The sequence below is a fragment of the Mchenga conophoros genome, linkage group LG19, assembly GCF_057382185.1.
Source record: "Mchenga conophoros isolate Kocher_MC1m ecotype Shallow Benthic linkage group LG19, M_conophoros_male_GT1.1, whole genome shotgun sequence".
Taxonomy (NCBI): Eukaryota; Metazoa; Chordata; class Actinopteri; order Cichliformes; family Cichlidae; genus Mchenga; species Mchenga conophoros.
The window spans coordinates 20,917,534-20,934,730 of NC_140544.1; the positions used below are offsets into that span (position 1 = coordinate 20,917,534).

A 17,197-nucleotide genomic window follows, 5' to 3' on the forward strand; every position below is an offset into this window, starting at 1 on the left:
GCCGGCACTGCTGTTCTGACTGGTGTCATGGTAAGTGGTATGTCATCCAGATATGGCCAGGTCTCGCAATGATGGCACTGTTTATGTGATGGCATGCCACATCTGGCCCGATTGTGGTTTGGTTTTTGTGGCCCAGGCTAATTGAAAACAAGTCTGGCCCGGATCTGGCATGAAGTTGGCACTTCTGACAGATCCAGGCCATACCAATTTTGCTATGTGGGATATACACGTATATCACAAAATCTTTAGTTAAAAATTACTTTAAATTTCACATCCCCAGTAATGGATTTAGCCCTTTTTAGAATGCAAGACAGCTGATTCCTGCATGGCAAGTAAAGCGATATGTATTTAATGACTTTGTGTCACATGGTGAGAGATCAAATTTCCCATGTGTCTCATTGAAAAGATTGATGAGCGGCAACTTTACTTGTAATTCCTCTTTTTTTTCTGACTCTCTAACACACTCCTACTAATTGACATTTAAGAGGGATGCTAGCACACGATGGGAGAGGCGGGTGCACTTCTGTTGATATTTATATATAAGCAGCTCTAGCTGCTCAAGCTATCACCATGACAACAGGACAGGAAGCAGGAAGTTGGCATTTTTTTATTACAATGGAGTAGAGAGATAACTCTCAGGTTGCATATTGTAGACACAGATAACACAGACTGTGCTTTTTACATCTCAGTCTACACACACACTTTTTGACATTCTTGTTAACCTCTCTGTGGGTCAAGGTTTTTGGGAGGTCATGGACATTCTCAGAGCAGGAAATACAGCTATAGGCAGCATAAAATATTTAATCATAAAAAAGTACTACTTTCTAACAGATATACAGTGCCGTGAAAAAGGTATTTGCCCCTTCCTGATTCATTTGTTTTGTACATTTCCCACACTTAAAGTTTTGTGATGAAACAAATTTTAATGTTAAACAAAGATAACCCAGTAAATGTAGTTTGTCTCTCAAATTGAATAGCTGGTTGTGCTATTCCTGGTAGCAAGAAGTACGGTCATAAATTTTTGTGACTGGCAATGACTCCTCCACCTCACAGTTGAGGAATTTTGGCCTCTCTTCTTGACAGAAATGCTTTAATTTATCCCCGCTGGTTTATGAGTGTGAATGTGCTGTGTAATCAGATTTAAGTCTGGTTTTTGACTAGGCCATTCCAAAACCTTTATTTTCTTTCTCCTTCCTGGTGTATTTAGGACTATTATTCTGCAGTATAACCCAAGTATGCTATAGCTTCGGGGCATGAACCGACGGCCGGACATTCTCCTTCAGGATTTTCTGATAGAGAGCAGAATTCGTGGTTAGTCAATTATGGCAATTCGTGACATACAAGATGAGTCATTGATGCACTCTTGGAATAATTTTGGTTGGCCAGCCTTTCCTGGGAAGGTTCATTATTGTTCATAGTTTTGTCCATTTGTTGGTGTTGATCTTTTAGCATACTACATTTGGTCAGACAAGTTGTATATAAGTAATTTCTTAATTCAACAGGACTGACAGTAACTATAGCTGGATGTGGTTAGTGAAACTGAACCTAGCTTTCCAAAAAATGTGGTTAATTCATGATTTAACACAGGGAGCAATTACTTTTTAACAAGGAATTTTATTGTGTTTATAATAATCGTGAAACAGTGGGCACAGTTTACACTATACACTTATCTATAGTCGATGCTTTGTAGATGTAAAACCATTCATGTCGGTGGGCTATTTCTCATTCCACACTGTTGCTTTGTGCAGAATGAAGCCATGCAAAGTGAGCTTTTTATAGCCAGTGCTGACTCAGTTAACATGCTTTGCGTAGTAATGTGAGTTCAAATGAATATTGGGGCTATGTGTGTCAAGATACTGGGTCTGTGATTCAGTGCTGTGTTTTTTGATTAGTCTGTATTCTTTGAGTTAGTGTTATTCATGGGTTTGGTTCTTCTTATTGTTCTCTGTGTGTGTTATATCCTTAGTTTCTAGTCTTTAGGTTTCTGTTACGAAGCCTTCCCGTGTTCCACGTTTAATGTCATCTATGTTTGTGCATCTCCTGTGTCTCTCCAGTCATTCGTATCTCCAGGCCTCAGTGTCAAGTCTGTGTCTTTGTGAATGTCTCTTGTTTCCTGTTTGACTTTGACAATCTTGCGTCCTATGTGTTTTCAGTTTTGCCTTCTCCCGGCCTCATATGGGATTACTCCCAGCTGTGCTCTCCTCCTGTGTCTCATTCCTTCATTATCTCTCTGTGTATTTAAGCCCTTTATCTTCCTCTTTTTGTTGCTGGATCGTCTGTGTGTCATTCACCGCAGTTCTCCATGTTCCACTTCTCCAAGCCCCAGGTTCTCAGGTCTTTAGTTTCTTTATACTTGTTTGTAGTTTTTTTTAGCTTAGTCATTCTCTCCTTTGCTTTTGTTTGTATTTTGCTTGGCTGTAATAAAGGCTCACTTTAAGTCCATCACTTTCTGCGTCAGCATTTGGGTCCACACTCTCTCTCCACTCCACACATCTGTCACAGCAGACGTGACAATGTGACAGTCAATGAAAATTTAAGTAGCTATAATAGTAACCAAACTGAACCAAATCAAGCCCAAATATCAAAGAAATTATTTTTAATAGGAATAGCTTTATTTTAAATAGGAAACTAATCAAAACTCATTCATTCACTTTTATGAATAAATGGAGCGAATAAAAGTTCACAAGGACAACAGAAGCCAAGCAGACAAACAGTCACTTGAGGCAGTTGGTGACTCTTTTGATGCTTCGAGCATGTTGGATCTTGTTCTCTAGAGTGGGAATGTTTACTGTCATCTCTTTATCTCTTAGCGTACGTGCTAGTGGCATTTTAAGTAGTTTTTGCTCTGGAAGAATTTGGTGCTAGTCAGAAGAAAGTCAGAAGATCATTTCCTCTTTCAAACTTGACCACATAGGTGTCAGCCTAATGCTAAACTGCAGTTAATTGTGGGAGATTAAAAAGACTCATACACAGTTTCTATCTTTTCTTTTTTTTAATGAAATGCAGGAAGTGGTTTCATTTTTTCTCACATGCTCTAAAGAACCAGTTGACGTTATTCTGTTTCTCTGGGCGTGTGTGTTTTGAGTGTTGTTACCAACACTGCTGAATCATGAAAAGCCATAGGCAAAACAGATTCTGTCCTATTTTCTTCTGTTTGAACTTTTATTTTTATTGTTTTTCAGTCATTGTTGTTTAACTGCTGTCTCTCGAAACTTTGTTTCTGTAAAACCAAATCAGGTTTTCTGTCTGGATGTTTTTCAGATTAATGATGACTTTTTACCTGCCCTTAATGAAAAAAATCAAAATGTCAACACATTTTCTTGTCTTTTTTATGGCAGGGGCATCTGTTGTCTGAAACTAACAGGCCTTCTTACAAAGCTCTTGAGCAAACTGTATCACATTCTAGTGAAGATCATTTTTTAAAAAGAACCAAATACTTTTGTTTCTATCTAGAAATATAAAGGAAGATATTTTATACCTTAAGAGCAAATATTGGATTTACAGTGAAGCAAAGTGTAGCAAAAGTGAGAAATAATGTTTGTGACGGGTTTAGCAGGTTTTGGTGTCTCAATAATTGTTTGGTACACAAAACTGTGTCAGAACTCTCTGTGTTGAGGTAAAGTTGAAAGTAAAAGAGAGACCTGAGCACAATATCTACATAATTATTAGTCTAAACTAATTATTAGTCTTTAATACTATTCTATACTATATTTTTATAGTCTACCAAAACCTACCTGTTTTTGAACTGCACTGCCTTTGACTTCAGCAGATTCTGAGCTTTTGTATATTTATCACAAAAAACATCAATTTCCACAAATTTTTACATAAAAATCTGGTTTGCCTGCTTTTGATAATTCAGTGTATTTTGTTTTGCTTTATTTCAGAAACATTTTATTAGAAAATATTTGTTTGTAGCCCATTCAGTGAATTAAATATTTTTTTTCTGTGCAGAGTAGTGTGCAAGTGTATCCTATATGACCAATATATGATAAGTGACCAATAATTTAGAAATATGAGCATATTTTCTGATTTTGATAGAATGAAAGGCATCAGCTGATTTTTTTTTCATTTGATGATTGTGTCTGATTCAAAGTTGATTTCTACTCACAAGGTCTCTGAAGTCACAAACCACAACATGACTACACATGTTTTATTTCGCATGAATCTTTTAAAGGAGTAGTTTAGGGAGTGGAAGGGTGTTTTTTTTGTTTTTTTCTACATTAACTTATTGGTCCCATTGAACTAATTCAGGCAGAAATTTACAAGTGATTTCCTTAATAGGACCTGGCGTCCACATATGTGGACATCACATTTTGGGTTATTTAGATCAAAATACAAAATTTTGCTCTACAAGGGCCTGATATCCACTTATATCACTATACTGCTACTGTTCTATCAAATTTTTAAACGAATATCCTCATATGTGGCTCTTATTTTTCTTAAAAACAAAAATAAGGTAAAAAAAAAAGTCTGGTAATTCTTTGTTATAACATTCATCGGGCCCCAATATGCCCAAATATCAAAGAGAAATTAAATGCATGCTGTGGAAGAGTTCTGGTCTTAGGAGGTTAAAGAAAAAAACAATAGTAGTTTAAGTGCTATACCCCGTCCTGAAAAAAAAACAAACATTCAAAATACACAATCTTATTACTGTATTGCTGAAAAATTAGGTCATTTGTTGTGCACATGTTTCATTAAAATATAAAAACTAAATTTTTTTATAGTCTCCAGGAGTAGTGACCAGCAGGTGACCAGCAGGTTGTATAATAAACAGATGGAGAAACATCGCAAATGTTGACTCTTCCAAAAAGGTCATTAGAGGTGACTAAATAGTGCTGTGAGTAGGACTGCACATACAGTAAAAGTATAGATATGGTATTGTGCAGAAGTCTGCCTCTCATTTCTTTGTGTTTCTTTATATTTATATATTTTTAATTGTATCGTTTGGCACTTTATATAGAATAGAAGAGTATTTCTGCAGCAAAAATGTGATTCCCAAAGAGATATAAGCCATGTCAGTCATATAACACTGCATGTGTGATGTGTTCTTAAAATATCTAGGAAACTGGACGGGTGGAGGACAAATGAAGTGACAGACAATAAAAAAATTCTCTAGCAGATTAAGAGTATGTGAAAATCATGTCTTTAAGAAAAAGGAACCTCTGACCCCTCAGTTGTTCACTGAAAGCTCATTGGAAAGGGTTAGGTATGAAGGGCTTAGAAGAGGCTGGTGTATGCCAAATAACACAAGAACTGCACTGAAAATTAGTGGACACAGGTCTTATAGAGTGAGTCTAAATAATGATTTATTATCATTATTTTATTTAGAGGAGTTCAGGAGAGAAGTGAACAGTAAATGTCTACCTGCGGTGCTCAAAAGCTGCTAAGACACTAAGATACATTGGTGTTCGCTTGGACATGATTTACGCTTCTTCTAAAGCTTAGCTGTTGGTAAATAAGAATACATTTATTTACCTTTCTGTTGATTTTCAGCACAAGCTGAAATACACATTTACATTATATGTGTCTGTTTTGGGGTTTGTATTCTTTGCAGTTCTTATCTGATTCACATGATAAAAAGGAAAGTCACAGTAAGGTCACTGGAAGATTAAATGTCACAAGATTGTCCTGCTCTGTGGGAGTACATATACTCTCAGGAAATGGTCATACATCTGATCTCTCTTCTAGGTGTGCCCTGCTCCAGGGTCTGACTGCTAAGCATGAGGAGTAAGGCTCAGACTGCTACCAGTAACCTCAACCTGGTGAACTCTGTAGATTCTGACAGCAGAGCGGCTCAAGACATACACGACGGTATTAAGATGGCAGATCTGGTGGAAAGCCTGGATACCCGAGAGCTGGACATAGGGGAGGGAGAAGATGTGGATTATGATGGAAACAACATAGGTAAGTTTATGGAAATGAGGAAATATATGTGCTTACCTACTGTAATTACTTATTATGTACCTGTTGCTCTCAAAATTTACAGTATTACAATAATTTCTTGTAAAGAAATCTCAAAAGCAAGAAGAAACTAGAAAAATTTGCATTTCCTGCGAAAATGCAGTGTGGATGCTTAAAGCTGAAGCTGTATGCAAAAAGTAGCTGAAAAAGCTGAAAAGTTGTAGAAATTGTAAAAACTTTGCAGAAGCAAAAGAAGTTTGCTAAAATGGAATAACTTAGCAGAACTGCAATATCTTAGAGGAAACATAATACTTGGCAGAAATACAATAGCATAGCAGAATTTAGCAGAAATATTGTAACTTACCAGAAACATGATAACTTCTCAAAAATACAAGAATTTAGGAGAAATAGTATAAGATAACAGAAAGAATATATTTAGCCAAAAATACTTAAACATTACAGAAACACTATGATTTAGAAAAATAGTACAACAGAGCAGAAATATTGTGATTTACCAGAGACACTGTGATGAACTATGAATATTGTAATTTTAAATTGAGTCTATGTTTTAGCACAAATATTATAATTTGGCAGAAATACTATAATTTAGCAGAAATACTATATTAAGCACAAATCCTATAAAAAGCAGAAATGGTATGATTAAGCACAAATACTACATTTAGTAGAAATACTTTGTTTTAGCACAAATCCCATAAAAAGCAGAAATACTGTACTATGATTTAGTAGAAAAACTATAATTAATCAGAAATACTAAATTTAGCAGAAATACTATATTAAGCACAAATACTATGAAAAGCAGAAATAGTATGATTAAGCATAAATACTACATTTAGCAGAAATACTATATTAAGCACAAATCCTATAAAAAGCAGAAATACTATAATTTAGCAGAAATACTATATTAGGCATAAATCCTATGAAAAGCAGAAATAGTATGATTTAGCAGAAATACTGTATTTAGCACAAGTACCGAAAAGTACCAGAAATACTATGATTTAGCAGAATAGTAATAACTTATTGAAACACAAATGCACAGAGGGACACACAAACACAGGCTCTAATCCAGTCAACCAGTCTAACTATGTTCAATTTAAATCCTACAATGACATGCTGTCAAATAAGGGCAGGGTCCTCTCTCTCCCACTAAACACACACACACACACACACACACACACACACACACACACACACACACACACACACACACACACACAGGGAGAGAGGACTAAGTTTCTAGGTCAGCCTGGGAGCTGCTGAATTTGAATCCACCAATCAGAGAGGCTGTTTACGTTTTCCTGCCAAAACAGGTGCATCTTTTTACACACGCAGCACAGAGACATAGACCTGCTTCTTTCAGTTTATTTCACTTAGTGAGGATTCCCCTCAAACAAATGACCATAATTTCCTAACCATAGGGGCTAGAGCGGTCATTCTTACACCGTTTTGTTCAGAAGAGATGGGGGAATCTTCCAGTGTTAACAATTTATCATTAAAATATGAATTTTTAGAGATATATGACATGGATGACTTGTTGACTTAGAAGCCACGAATTCCCCAATATGCAAATTTGAATACCTGGAGCCCACATACATGATTGGCTGGCTGGGAAGCTGTGCAGGCCCTGATTTGTGGATTTGAATTCCTCAGCCCTCAGATATGATTGGCTGGCTTAGAAGCCATGAAGGCCCCAATATGCAAATTTGAATGCCTCAGGACACATATATGATTGGCTGGGAAGCCGTGCAGGCCCTGATTTGAAAATTTGAATTTCTCAGTCCTCACAGAGGATTGGCTGCCTGGGGACCTGGCAGAAATATATAGAAATACTATGATTAAGCATAAATACTACATTTAGTAGAAATACTATGTTTTAGCACAAATACTATAAAAAGCAGAAATACTATAATTTAGCAGAAATACTATATTAAGCACAAATCCTATAAAAAGCAGAAATACTATATTAGGTACAAATCCTATAAAAAGCAGAAATACTATATTAGGCACAAATCCTATAAAAAGCAGAAATACTATATTAGGCACAAATAGTATAAAAAGCAGAAATACTATAATTTAGCAGAAATACTATGTTTGGCACAAATCCTATAAAAATAATAAATACTATAATTTAGCAGAAATACTATATTAGGCACAAATCTTATGAAAAGCAGAAATAGTATGATTTAGCAGAAATACTGTATTTAGCACAAGTACCGAAAAGTACCAGAAATACTATGATTTAGCAGAATAGTAATAACTTACAAAATTACAAATATGGAGGCATATTGAAACACAAATGCACAGAGGGACACACAAACACAGGCTCTAATCCAGTCAACCAGTCTAACTATATTCAATTTAAATCCTACAATGACATGCTGCCAAATAAGGGCAGGGTCCTCTCTCTCCCACTAAACACACACACACACACACACACACACACACACACAAACAGAGGGAGAGAGCTGCCGAATTTAAATCCACCAATCAGAGTGGCTGTTTATGTTTTCCCGCCAAAACAGGTGCATCTTTTTACACACGCAGCACAGAGAGGCACAGGATTATTGCAGCCTATTTCTCATAGTGAGGACTCCCCTCAAACAAATGACCATAATTTCCTAACCGTAGGGGCTAGAGCGGTCATTCTTACACTGTTTTGTTCAGAAGAGATGGGGGAATCTTCCAGTGTTAACAATTTATCATTAAAATGTGAATTTTTAGAGATATATGACATGGATGACTTGTTGACTTAGAAGCCACGAATTCCCCAATATGCAAATATGAATGCCTGAGACCACATATATGATTGGCTGGCTGGGAAGCCGTGCAGGCCCTGATTTGTGGATTTGAATTCCTCAGCCCTCAGATATGATTGGCTGGCTTAGAAGCCATGAAGGCCCCAATATGCAAATTTGAATGCCTCAGGACACATATATGATTGGCTGGGAAGCCGTGCAGGCCCTGATTTGAAAATTTGAATTTCTCAGTCCTCACAGAGGATTGGCTGCCTGGGGACCTGGCAGAAATATATAGAAATACTATGATTAAGCATAAATACTACATTTAGTAGAAATACTATGTTTTAGCACAAATACTATAAAAAGCAGAAATACTATAATTTAGCAGAAATACTATATTAAGCACAAATCCTATAAAAAGCAGAAATAGGATGATTAAGCATAAACACTACATTTAGTAGAAATACTATGTTTGAGCAAAAATCCTATAAAAAGCAGAAATACTATATTAGGCACAAATCCCATAAAAAGCAGAAATAGTATGATTAAGCATAAATACTACATTTAGTAGAAATACTATGTTTTAGCACAAATAGTATAAAAAGCAGAAATATTGTAATTTAGCAGAAATACTATATTAGGCACAAATCTTATAAAATAGCAGAAATAGTATTATTTAGCACAATAGTAATAAGTTAAACAGAAAAATTGGAAAAGCAAAATGGACAGCTGAAAAAATGCTGAACATGCTGAGGGTCCCTCAAATATACTTGTTAAATGAAAAAATCAGCAAAAAAATGCACAGGGAGAGAGAAGTAAGTTTCTAGGTCAGCCTGGGAGCTGCTGAATTTGAATCCACCAATCAGAGAGCCTGTGTACTTTTTCCCGCCAAAACATGTGCCTCTTTTTACACACGCAGCACAGAGAGGCACAGGATTATTGCAGCCTATTTCTCATAGTGAGGACTCCCCTCAAACAAATGACCATAATTTCCAAACCGTAGGGGCTAGAGCGGTCATTCTTACACCGTTTTGTTCAGAAGAGATGGGGGAATCTTCCAGTGTTTACAATTTATCATTAAAATATGAATTATTAAAGATATTTGACTTGTAATGCACCATAACTGAGTAGAGCGAAGCAAAAACTGCCTTGACTTGCCCTCAAACAACGCTTTCTAACTCGAAATCTATTTGGAGTATCGATATCATTCTTTCACCGTAAGAGACAGCAGGCTTTGGTGAACAATCATGGAAATTTTCAGGTCTCTGTGGAAATCCAACAAAAAGTTATGACGAGAGAAAAAAGTGGTTCATTTCCACAGTTTGAAATCTGAAGAAATCTGAGCGAAGGACGAATTTCCTACCCTCAAACAAGTCCAACTCATTTCAGAACGGTAATAGGTGAGAAAGAAATTCTTGAATTGTGAGCGTCAGGGGTGTCTGAAGATATTCGGGGACAAGCCTCATGTCTTAACTTTGCTTCGTTAAGGAGATATGACGATTCGAATATGCCTCTCATTACAGAAATCCAGCGGTGATTTTGAACAAGCTCTCCATTCACTTTATATGGAGAGTTTTCTGACCTTGTGTTAGTCTGAGGAGATTTGCAAAAATTCTATAAATCCCACAACAATGATGGTGACATTTTCTGAAAGCCAGCAAAAATACCTACGTTTTGATGTATAATTTGTGGAAGTTGAGTGAAAATTGAGCAAGTAGCAGGAAGTTGTTCGGACATGAAGTGAAAATTGCAAAACCTTCAGTGGCACACTGGAAGCCAAGAGCATAGCAACCATAACAACACATGTATTTTGTGAAAAATCACAATTTTGCAACTCAAAACTTTAAGAGGCATAAAAGTAAAACAGTAGAAGATTTGAAAAAGCTGAATCATACCTGAATAGCCAAATAATTTGTGAACATTTTAAAATTTGAATGGTTGTTCTAGGTGAAAATATGAGGAAGTAGTTAAGTTTCAAAAACAGGCAAAATTTAGCAGAATTGCAGAAGTTTCCCATTCATTTCAATGGGACAAATTAAAGGAAAAAAGCTTAATATTTTAAAAAGTATAATAGTTAAAAATAGCAAAAATCGTAGCAGGAATTAGCAAAAATAGCTGAATAGTTTAAAGTTTGAACGGTGAAAATAGCACAAAAATTGTGGAAGTAGTTAAACGGCGAAAAGTGTACGGAAACACCCGGAATAATAATAATAATAATAAAGAATAAAGAGAAACAGGAAAACAATAGTGTGGATGCTTAAAGCATCCACACAAATATTGACATAACCTACTAATTGTGGGCTCAGTCTGATGGACACTCAGCAAATGTGGGGTAGGTGGTGTTAGATGAGAATGTAGCTAGGCAGCATAGAATGGTAGTCTGTAGGATGACTCTGGAAATCAAGTAGAGGAAGCGAATGAAGTGCTAGCTAAAGTGTTGAGGGAAACTCAAAAGAAGGTGTTTGTTGTATCCTCAGAAAACCAGGAGACTTGGTGGTGGAATGAGGAAGTACAGGAAAAAGTTCAAAGTATGCTAAGAAAAAGTGGGTCAGGGAGATAAAGAACGTAGACACAGATACTGGCAGTACAACAGAGAGAGAGAGAGGTGGCAGAGGCTGGTTGATATTACTTGTATTTGAAGTACTAAGAAAAATAAGGAAGCACAAATGTTTGTATCGATTGGCTGTGTCAAAGAGATTGGAAAGGATGTGCAGCAGGTTAGGATGATTAAGGTCACTAATGAGTGAAGAGTGTGTTGAGAAGAGGTATGGAGGTATGGAAAGGTATAGGAGAGAGGGCACTGGACTTTTTAGCCAGATTGTTTACCACAGAGTGAGAGGATGCCTGAAGAACAGAGAAGAAGTGTACTGATACAGATTTTCAAAAACAAGGGTGCCGTGCTGAGCTGTGGCAACTACAGAGGGATAAAGTTGATGAAGCTAGGTTAAGAATAGAGGATTATGGGTTCATGCAAAGAGACCACTACATATGCAATATTTATTTTATATGGCGAGTTGATGGAGAGGTACAGAGAAGGGTCAAAGGAGTTGCTCTGTGTCTTTGTGGATCCACAGAAAATATATGATAGGGTGCCAAGAGAAGAACTGTGGCAAATAGCAGATACTGTAGGAGTCGGGAGAGGAAGAGAAGTATTTGAGGGTGATGCAGGATCTGTATGGGGACACCGAGGTCAGATGTGCGGTATGAGTGATAGATGGTGGAGGTGCGATTACACAAGGAGACAGTTCTGAGACATTTCTTCCTACATTATTCATAATTTCCTTAATAAATTATTCAGATTCTGATTCTTTGCAGGGGGGGTGAAAAGGTTGACAGCCAGGTCAGGCAGGTGATGTTTGCAGACAATAATGTGATCTGTAGCAAGCAGGTGGAAGAGAGCCTGGAGAGGTGGAAGTATGCTCTGGAGAGAAGAGAAATAAAGTCAGTCAAGCAAAACGTGTGTGAACGAGAAGGAGACAGGTGTAACAGTGACATGAAGGAAGAAAGTCAGAGCGGCAGGGTTGAGATGTGGAGTAGAAGGATAGTGGCTATAATGGATGATGGATGTTGAATATGGAGCTGCTGAAGTGAACAATCATGGTTGTAGTGAAGGAGGATATGGAGCTGACTGGTATGACAGAAGAAGCTGTGATAACCCTTAAGTGAGCTGAAGAGGAGGAAGACCTAGCAAAGTAGCAGAGTTCAAAAGCAAGTGGTCAAGTCAGTTACCTCACTATTAAATGTTATTAGTCTTAACTTAACAGAATATGAGCTTAAATATACACATGCAAAAAAAAAGTCTGTAACGATCCTGTTCTCAAGACCTCTACTAATTTAATGACCGTCAAACTAATTCAAAGTGGGATCACAGTGTATTAACATAATTCAATTAGTCAAAAAAGCAACTTACTACATGGAGGCTCCAAACCACTATCTAACGGTGCCAGCACATGAGGGTGGATGGTTGCACTTTTGAAGTCTTGCAAACTTTACCAGAAAATATACGGTAACATTTGCCCTAACACTGCAAACTCGCGAACTACAACGGTCTTGAACAAAGGCTGAGTTTTCACTGATGCATCCTACTCGCTCCTACAGCCTGAGCAACTCCTACATGTACAAGCAGAAAGATCACACTAAACACCCGCCTCGTCTCTGTCCCAGGGGACTGTCGTATCCCATTTTCAGCAGTGTATGCCACAGTGGGCTTTAAAGAAGCCAATGCAAAAGTGTACCTCCCCACTGTACCCATTACTGCCCGAATCCTGGAGGTGGAGAGGTTCACCACTGCACAGGACCGCTTCAATGCGTCACACCAAAGGAGTGTCAACAAGGTACTGCACACACCTCTCTATAAACTATATGGTCCTGATTGTTGCGCTTGCTGTTTACTTATGCCACAGATTTTTCCATTTTCTATTGTATCGATTGTTTTTCTTTTTTATTAAATGTTGAACATTTTTAATGTTATTGATGACATTACCATGATTACAGGTGTTAAGCATGTGCATGTTTCTGTAGTCTCTGCCAGCAGTTTTTAAGATTGAGCTGAAACATGGGGAATTTACCTGGGTGGTTAAGAGGAAGGAGAAGCATTTCATGGAGCTGCACAGAGAGCTGAGGACGTACAAAACCTTCATGAGGATACCACTGCCATCACGCAGGTTGGCACGCAATCTATACAGTAAAAGATAAATTTGCAGTCTCACATGGACCTAAGTGCTTGTTTTACCTTAAGCTTTTTGTCCTTAAATGGGAGATATATGTCCATGATGTGACAAAAGTATACTTACCCAAATGCATAGACACAATTGTCATACTAGTATATTTAATAGATCAAGAGAGTATTGTATTTACTTTATGTAGATGATATAATCAGCACTTTTCTTCTCATAAGCACAGATGTAAAAACAACAAATTTATTGCCAGCAGGGAGATGTTTTTTTTTTTTTTTTAGCTTGAATGCTAAGTGTTGACATACTGTCCTTCAGTGCAACTGAAATTTATGAACTTTTCACATTCACGTTTTTGGTGCAGTCTATTATAATCATAGATTATTTTTTGAAGTAAACAATAGGCTTAAAATTCAGTGAACACTTTTACTCCCTTTGGCATTCTCTGAAGTCTGACACACCTGTGAAATATACAGATTTTTTATTTCTGATCCGCCACTTAAACAGTGTTTTTAAAGCTCTGGACCTTTGTTCTTTCTTCTATCTTATACTTTAAGGACCAAGGATATTCTGTCTTTAAAGTATTACATTTCCCACATTCTGTTTTTCAGCCACACAGTGAGGAGAAAGACGGTGAGGAAGAGTGAAGTGAGAGAGATGCCCTCCCTGCCAAGGGGAGGAGGAGAGGAGCTAGTGCGAGATGAGCAGGTCTCCAGCAGGAAGGTATGTTGGAGCGCTGTCTTTGTCCTCTTTGGCCTTGTTTTCAGGGCCATGAAATTGATTCTTGTGATATTTCAACTTTATTGCAGGGAGCTCTCCTGGCACTCACTTGTTGCCATGGCACTTAACTCCTTGCCAGCAAATCTATCCTCTGAACTACTGTTTCACATTGTTTTGCACATCTCGGTGTTTATATGCATGGGCTTTGTCAGTGTCCAAATATAGTGTTTGTGTTCCCACAGAGACAGCTAGAAGACTATTTGAACAAGCTGCTGAGGATGGCCATGTACCGAAAATATCACCATACTGTGAGTAAATACAAAACACTCCAAAGGGTCACACTTAAACATAATGTTATACCACTTGTGTTTATGCCTCATTTCTATTAGCCACTATAGATAATGTACAATAAAAGCAAATAATTATTAGTCTTTTTCTACATGTTTTAATTCACTACCTTTATTGTGGAATTTGGCAAAGCCTCAAGTTGTTCTGTTTTGCTTTTTTCTTATAAAGTGAAGGGAAATTGTCTTTATGCTGTGCCTCTTCTTAAATAACTCCTTCACACTTAAAACATATTTTAGGCAGAAAACTTGCTGTTATGCATTTAAAGTTATTATGAGAGATGACAACACACAATTTAAGATGAGTCATATTAACTCTACGTATGTGGACTAACACTTTCTAGTTCCCATGATGATATATTACACAATGAGTGGTGTGTCTGTCTATACAAGAATCATTATGTGAAGTCTCTTGTTTGTGCTTGCCCTCTTTACACAGATGGAGTTCATTGACGTCAGCCAGATGAGTTTCATTCATGACTTAGGGCCCAAAGGACTGTGAGCATTTTCTTAGTGCCTATATCTCTGGGGATCAGGGTCAAATATCCCATGTCAAAGTTGTTCTTTCCTTAGGTGTATTTATTTTAAACTTGCAATCTTCTTTTACACTCTTCTTAAGCCCCATGATACAGTTTTTGGAAAATATTCACCAGTTATTCTCCCTCCTCCAGGGAAGGGATGATTTATAAACGCTCAGGCGGACATCGTATCCCTGGAATGAACTGCTGTGGTCAGAGCCAGGCCTGCTATCGCTGGTCCAAACGGTGTGTGAATGTTGCAGTTTTTCTCCAGCTATCACTGTCTGTCCAATTTATTTCTCTCTGTGCATCTTCTAGTCAATCCCACTGCTTTAGCTGCCGTGTTAACTAGTTGTTTTTTTTCTTGTAATTAAGCTGTCTAAGCCAGCAGTTTAAATATACTGTGCAGTTTATTTTGGAAGGCGAGAAACATGGTGACATGTAGGAGTTGCTCAGGCTGTTGATCAACTCCTGAATGTCTTATGGTAAACACAAGAAGGAGGATTTCTTGAACATTCATTCTCAAATTTCTGGCAGGGAGCTGTCAGAGTGTGGGTGTCAAAGAATAGTGAACATCTATTACACAATTGTGCATTACACATTTACAAACATAATAATTGTGACATCTTAATAGGCGGTCATTTTTGCCGTCATGCAACATTTTTCATTTTTTCTATATTTATAAGAAAGTCTCAGTCTGACGGCAGTGGTATTCACTCACATCTGACTTTGTCTTTCTCTTCCACTTTACATCATCCAAATTATGATGTGATCAGTTTATGTTGTTATTATTTCTTTAAACACAACACAAAAAATAATCCCACACGTTTGAAACGCTCAGCCCGTCCACCTACATCCTCATGATGATTTTCTTCCTACACCCTTTCCTCCAAACGAGAAACATAAGAAATGGTCCACAGCAGTCAGCAGAAAGCTGCAAAACTTTACATCTACACAGACGTCATTAATGTTGCGACGACCACTTTGTGTGTGTTGTAGCTGGCTTGTGGTGAAAGACTCATTCTTGCTGTACATGAAGCCAGACACGGGAGCCATCTCCTTCGTCTTGCTGGTGGATAAAGAGTTCACCATCAAGATGGACTCCAAAGACACGGAGACCAAACACGGAGTCCGGATTGATAGCCTCTCCAGGTGTGTGTGTGTGTATTTGTGTTTGTCATGGTTGAACAGTTGATCTTTGCAGCAGATTACCCAGAGAGTGATCATATACTAGTGCTTAACTATCTAGATACAAGTTAAACAGTGAATCCCCTCTGAGACGTTCTCAAGATAAAATCAGTGTGATGAATAATACCTGGACCAGAAGATGAACTCTTCATCAGATCTTAGCAAAAAGAAAAATATTAACCAAAACAATCATGGGTGGGCCCAAAAACCACAAATCCAAGACTCTTAATCAGTGCTGCTTTTATTTTAGGAATTACTGACTAGGTCTCATATATCTCAGAAAGACAACAGATACCTCTGCCTTGATCAGCTAATGTGCATATATATACATATGAAACGATATGACTACCTCGCTCTCACGTAGGCTTTAGACTATATGTATAATCTTGTTTTCCTCTGGTTATGTTTGTATCTATAAATATCCCACCGGCAGGACCCTCGTGTTTAAGTGCAGCAGTTACAGACACGCACGCTGGTGGGGTCAGAGCATTGAAAGCTTCGTGAGGAATCATGGGAAGGCTTTCCTCCGAGATCACCGCTTTGGATCTTTTGCACAAGAACAGGAAAACATCCCTGCCAAATGGTAACTACACTGGGAGAGAACACAGCTGGCTGCGCTTGTTTTGTCGGGAAGTTTGTGTGGGATTAGAAATGCTTAATTCCAACAATGTTTGCATCAGTTTCAGACTGAAACATTTGTTTCTGTGGAACGGACAAATGCAATGTTATACATTTAAGATGTGTTGTATCTATTATACTTATTGGATTTGGAAAAATACAACTGTAACCAAATGTGTTATTTAGAAAAATGATTTATGGCTTCTTATTACAAGAAACCTACACATTCTGGGGAAAGATGCAGTAAATCAAAAAGAAAAACTCAAATTGGGCAAATCTTCAGGACATATTCTATTTGTTAGTGTTTCACTGGTAACTATGGAAATGTATTGGACTCTCTCTCTTCTGGCTGTGCTGTTCTTTATCTGCATTCTCTCCCCCTCAGCTGGCACTTTCTGCGAGACTGAATCATCAGTGTAATAAAGTCGTTACATTGTCTATGTACTCAGCATGGAGTCGGAAGGATAAGACGTGTTGGG

The 17,197-nt window shown here is 37.6% G+C and overlaps 1 protein-coding gene across 2 annotated transcripts in view; it reads left to right on the top strand.

The window, feature by feature from the left end:
• The window catches only part of pld1a (phospholipase D1a), a 37,110-nt gene that overhangs the window by 5,908 nt on the left and 14,005 nt on the right, over positions 1–17,197 (top strand). For both annotated transcript variants that reach the window (XM_085256875.1, XM_085256874.1), the window contains exons 2-10: positions 5,689–5,904; positions 12,822–12,991; positions 13,179–13,321; positions 13,942–14,053; positions 14,293–14,358; positions 14,834–14,892; positions 15,066–15,158; positions 15,912–16,064; positions 16,534–16,683. In XM_085256875.1, coding sequence (XP_085113001.1) covers positions 5,721–5,904; positions 12,822–12,991; positions 13,179–13,321; positions 13,942–14,053; positions 14,293–14,358; positions 14,834–14,892; positions 15,066–15,158; positions 15,912–16,064; positions 16,534–16,683 — 1,130 coding nt within the window. In that variant the 5' untranslated portion in view covers positions 5,689–5,720. The remainder of the gene's footprint in view (positions 1–5,688; positions 5,905–12,821; positions 12,992–13,178; positions 13,322–13,941; positions 14,054–14,292; positions 14,359–14,833; positions 14,893–15,065; positions 15,159–15,911; positions 16,065–16,533; positions 16,684–17,197) is intronic.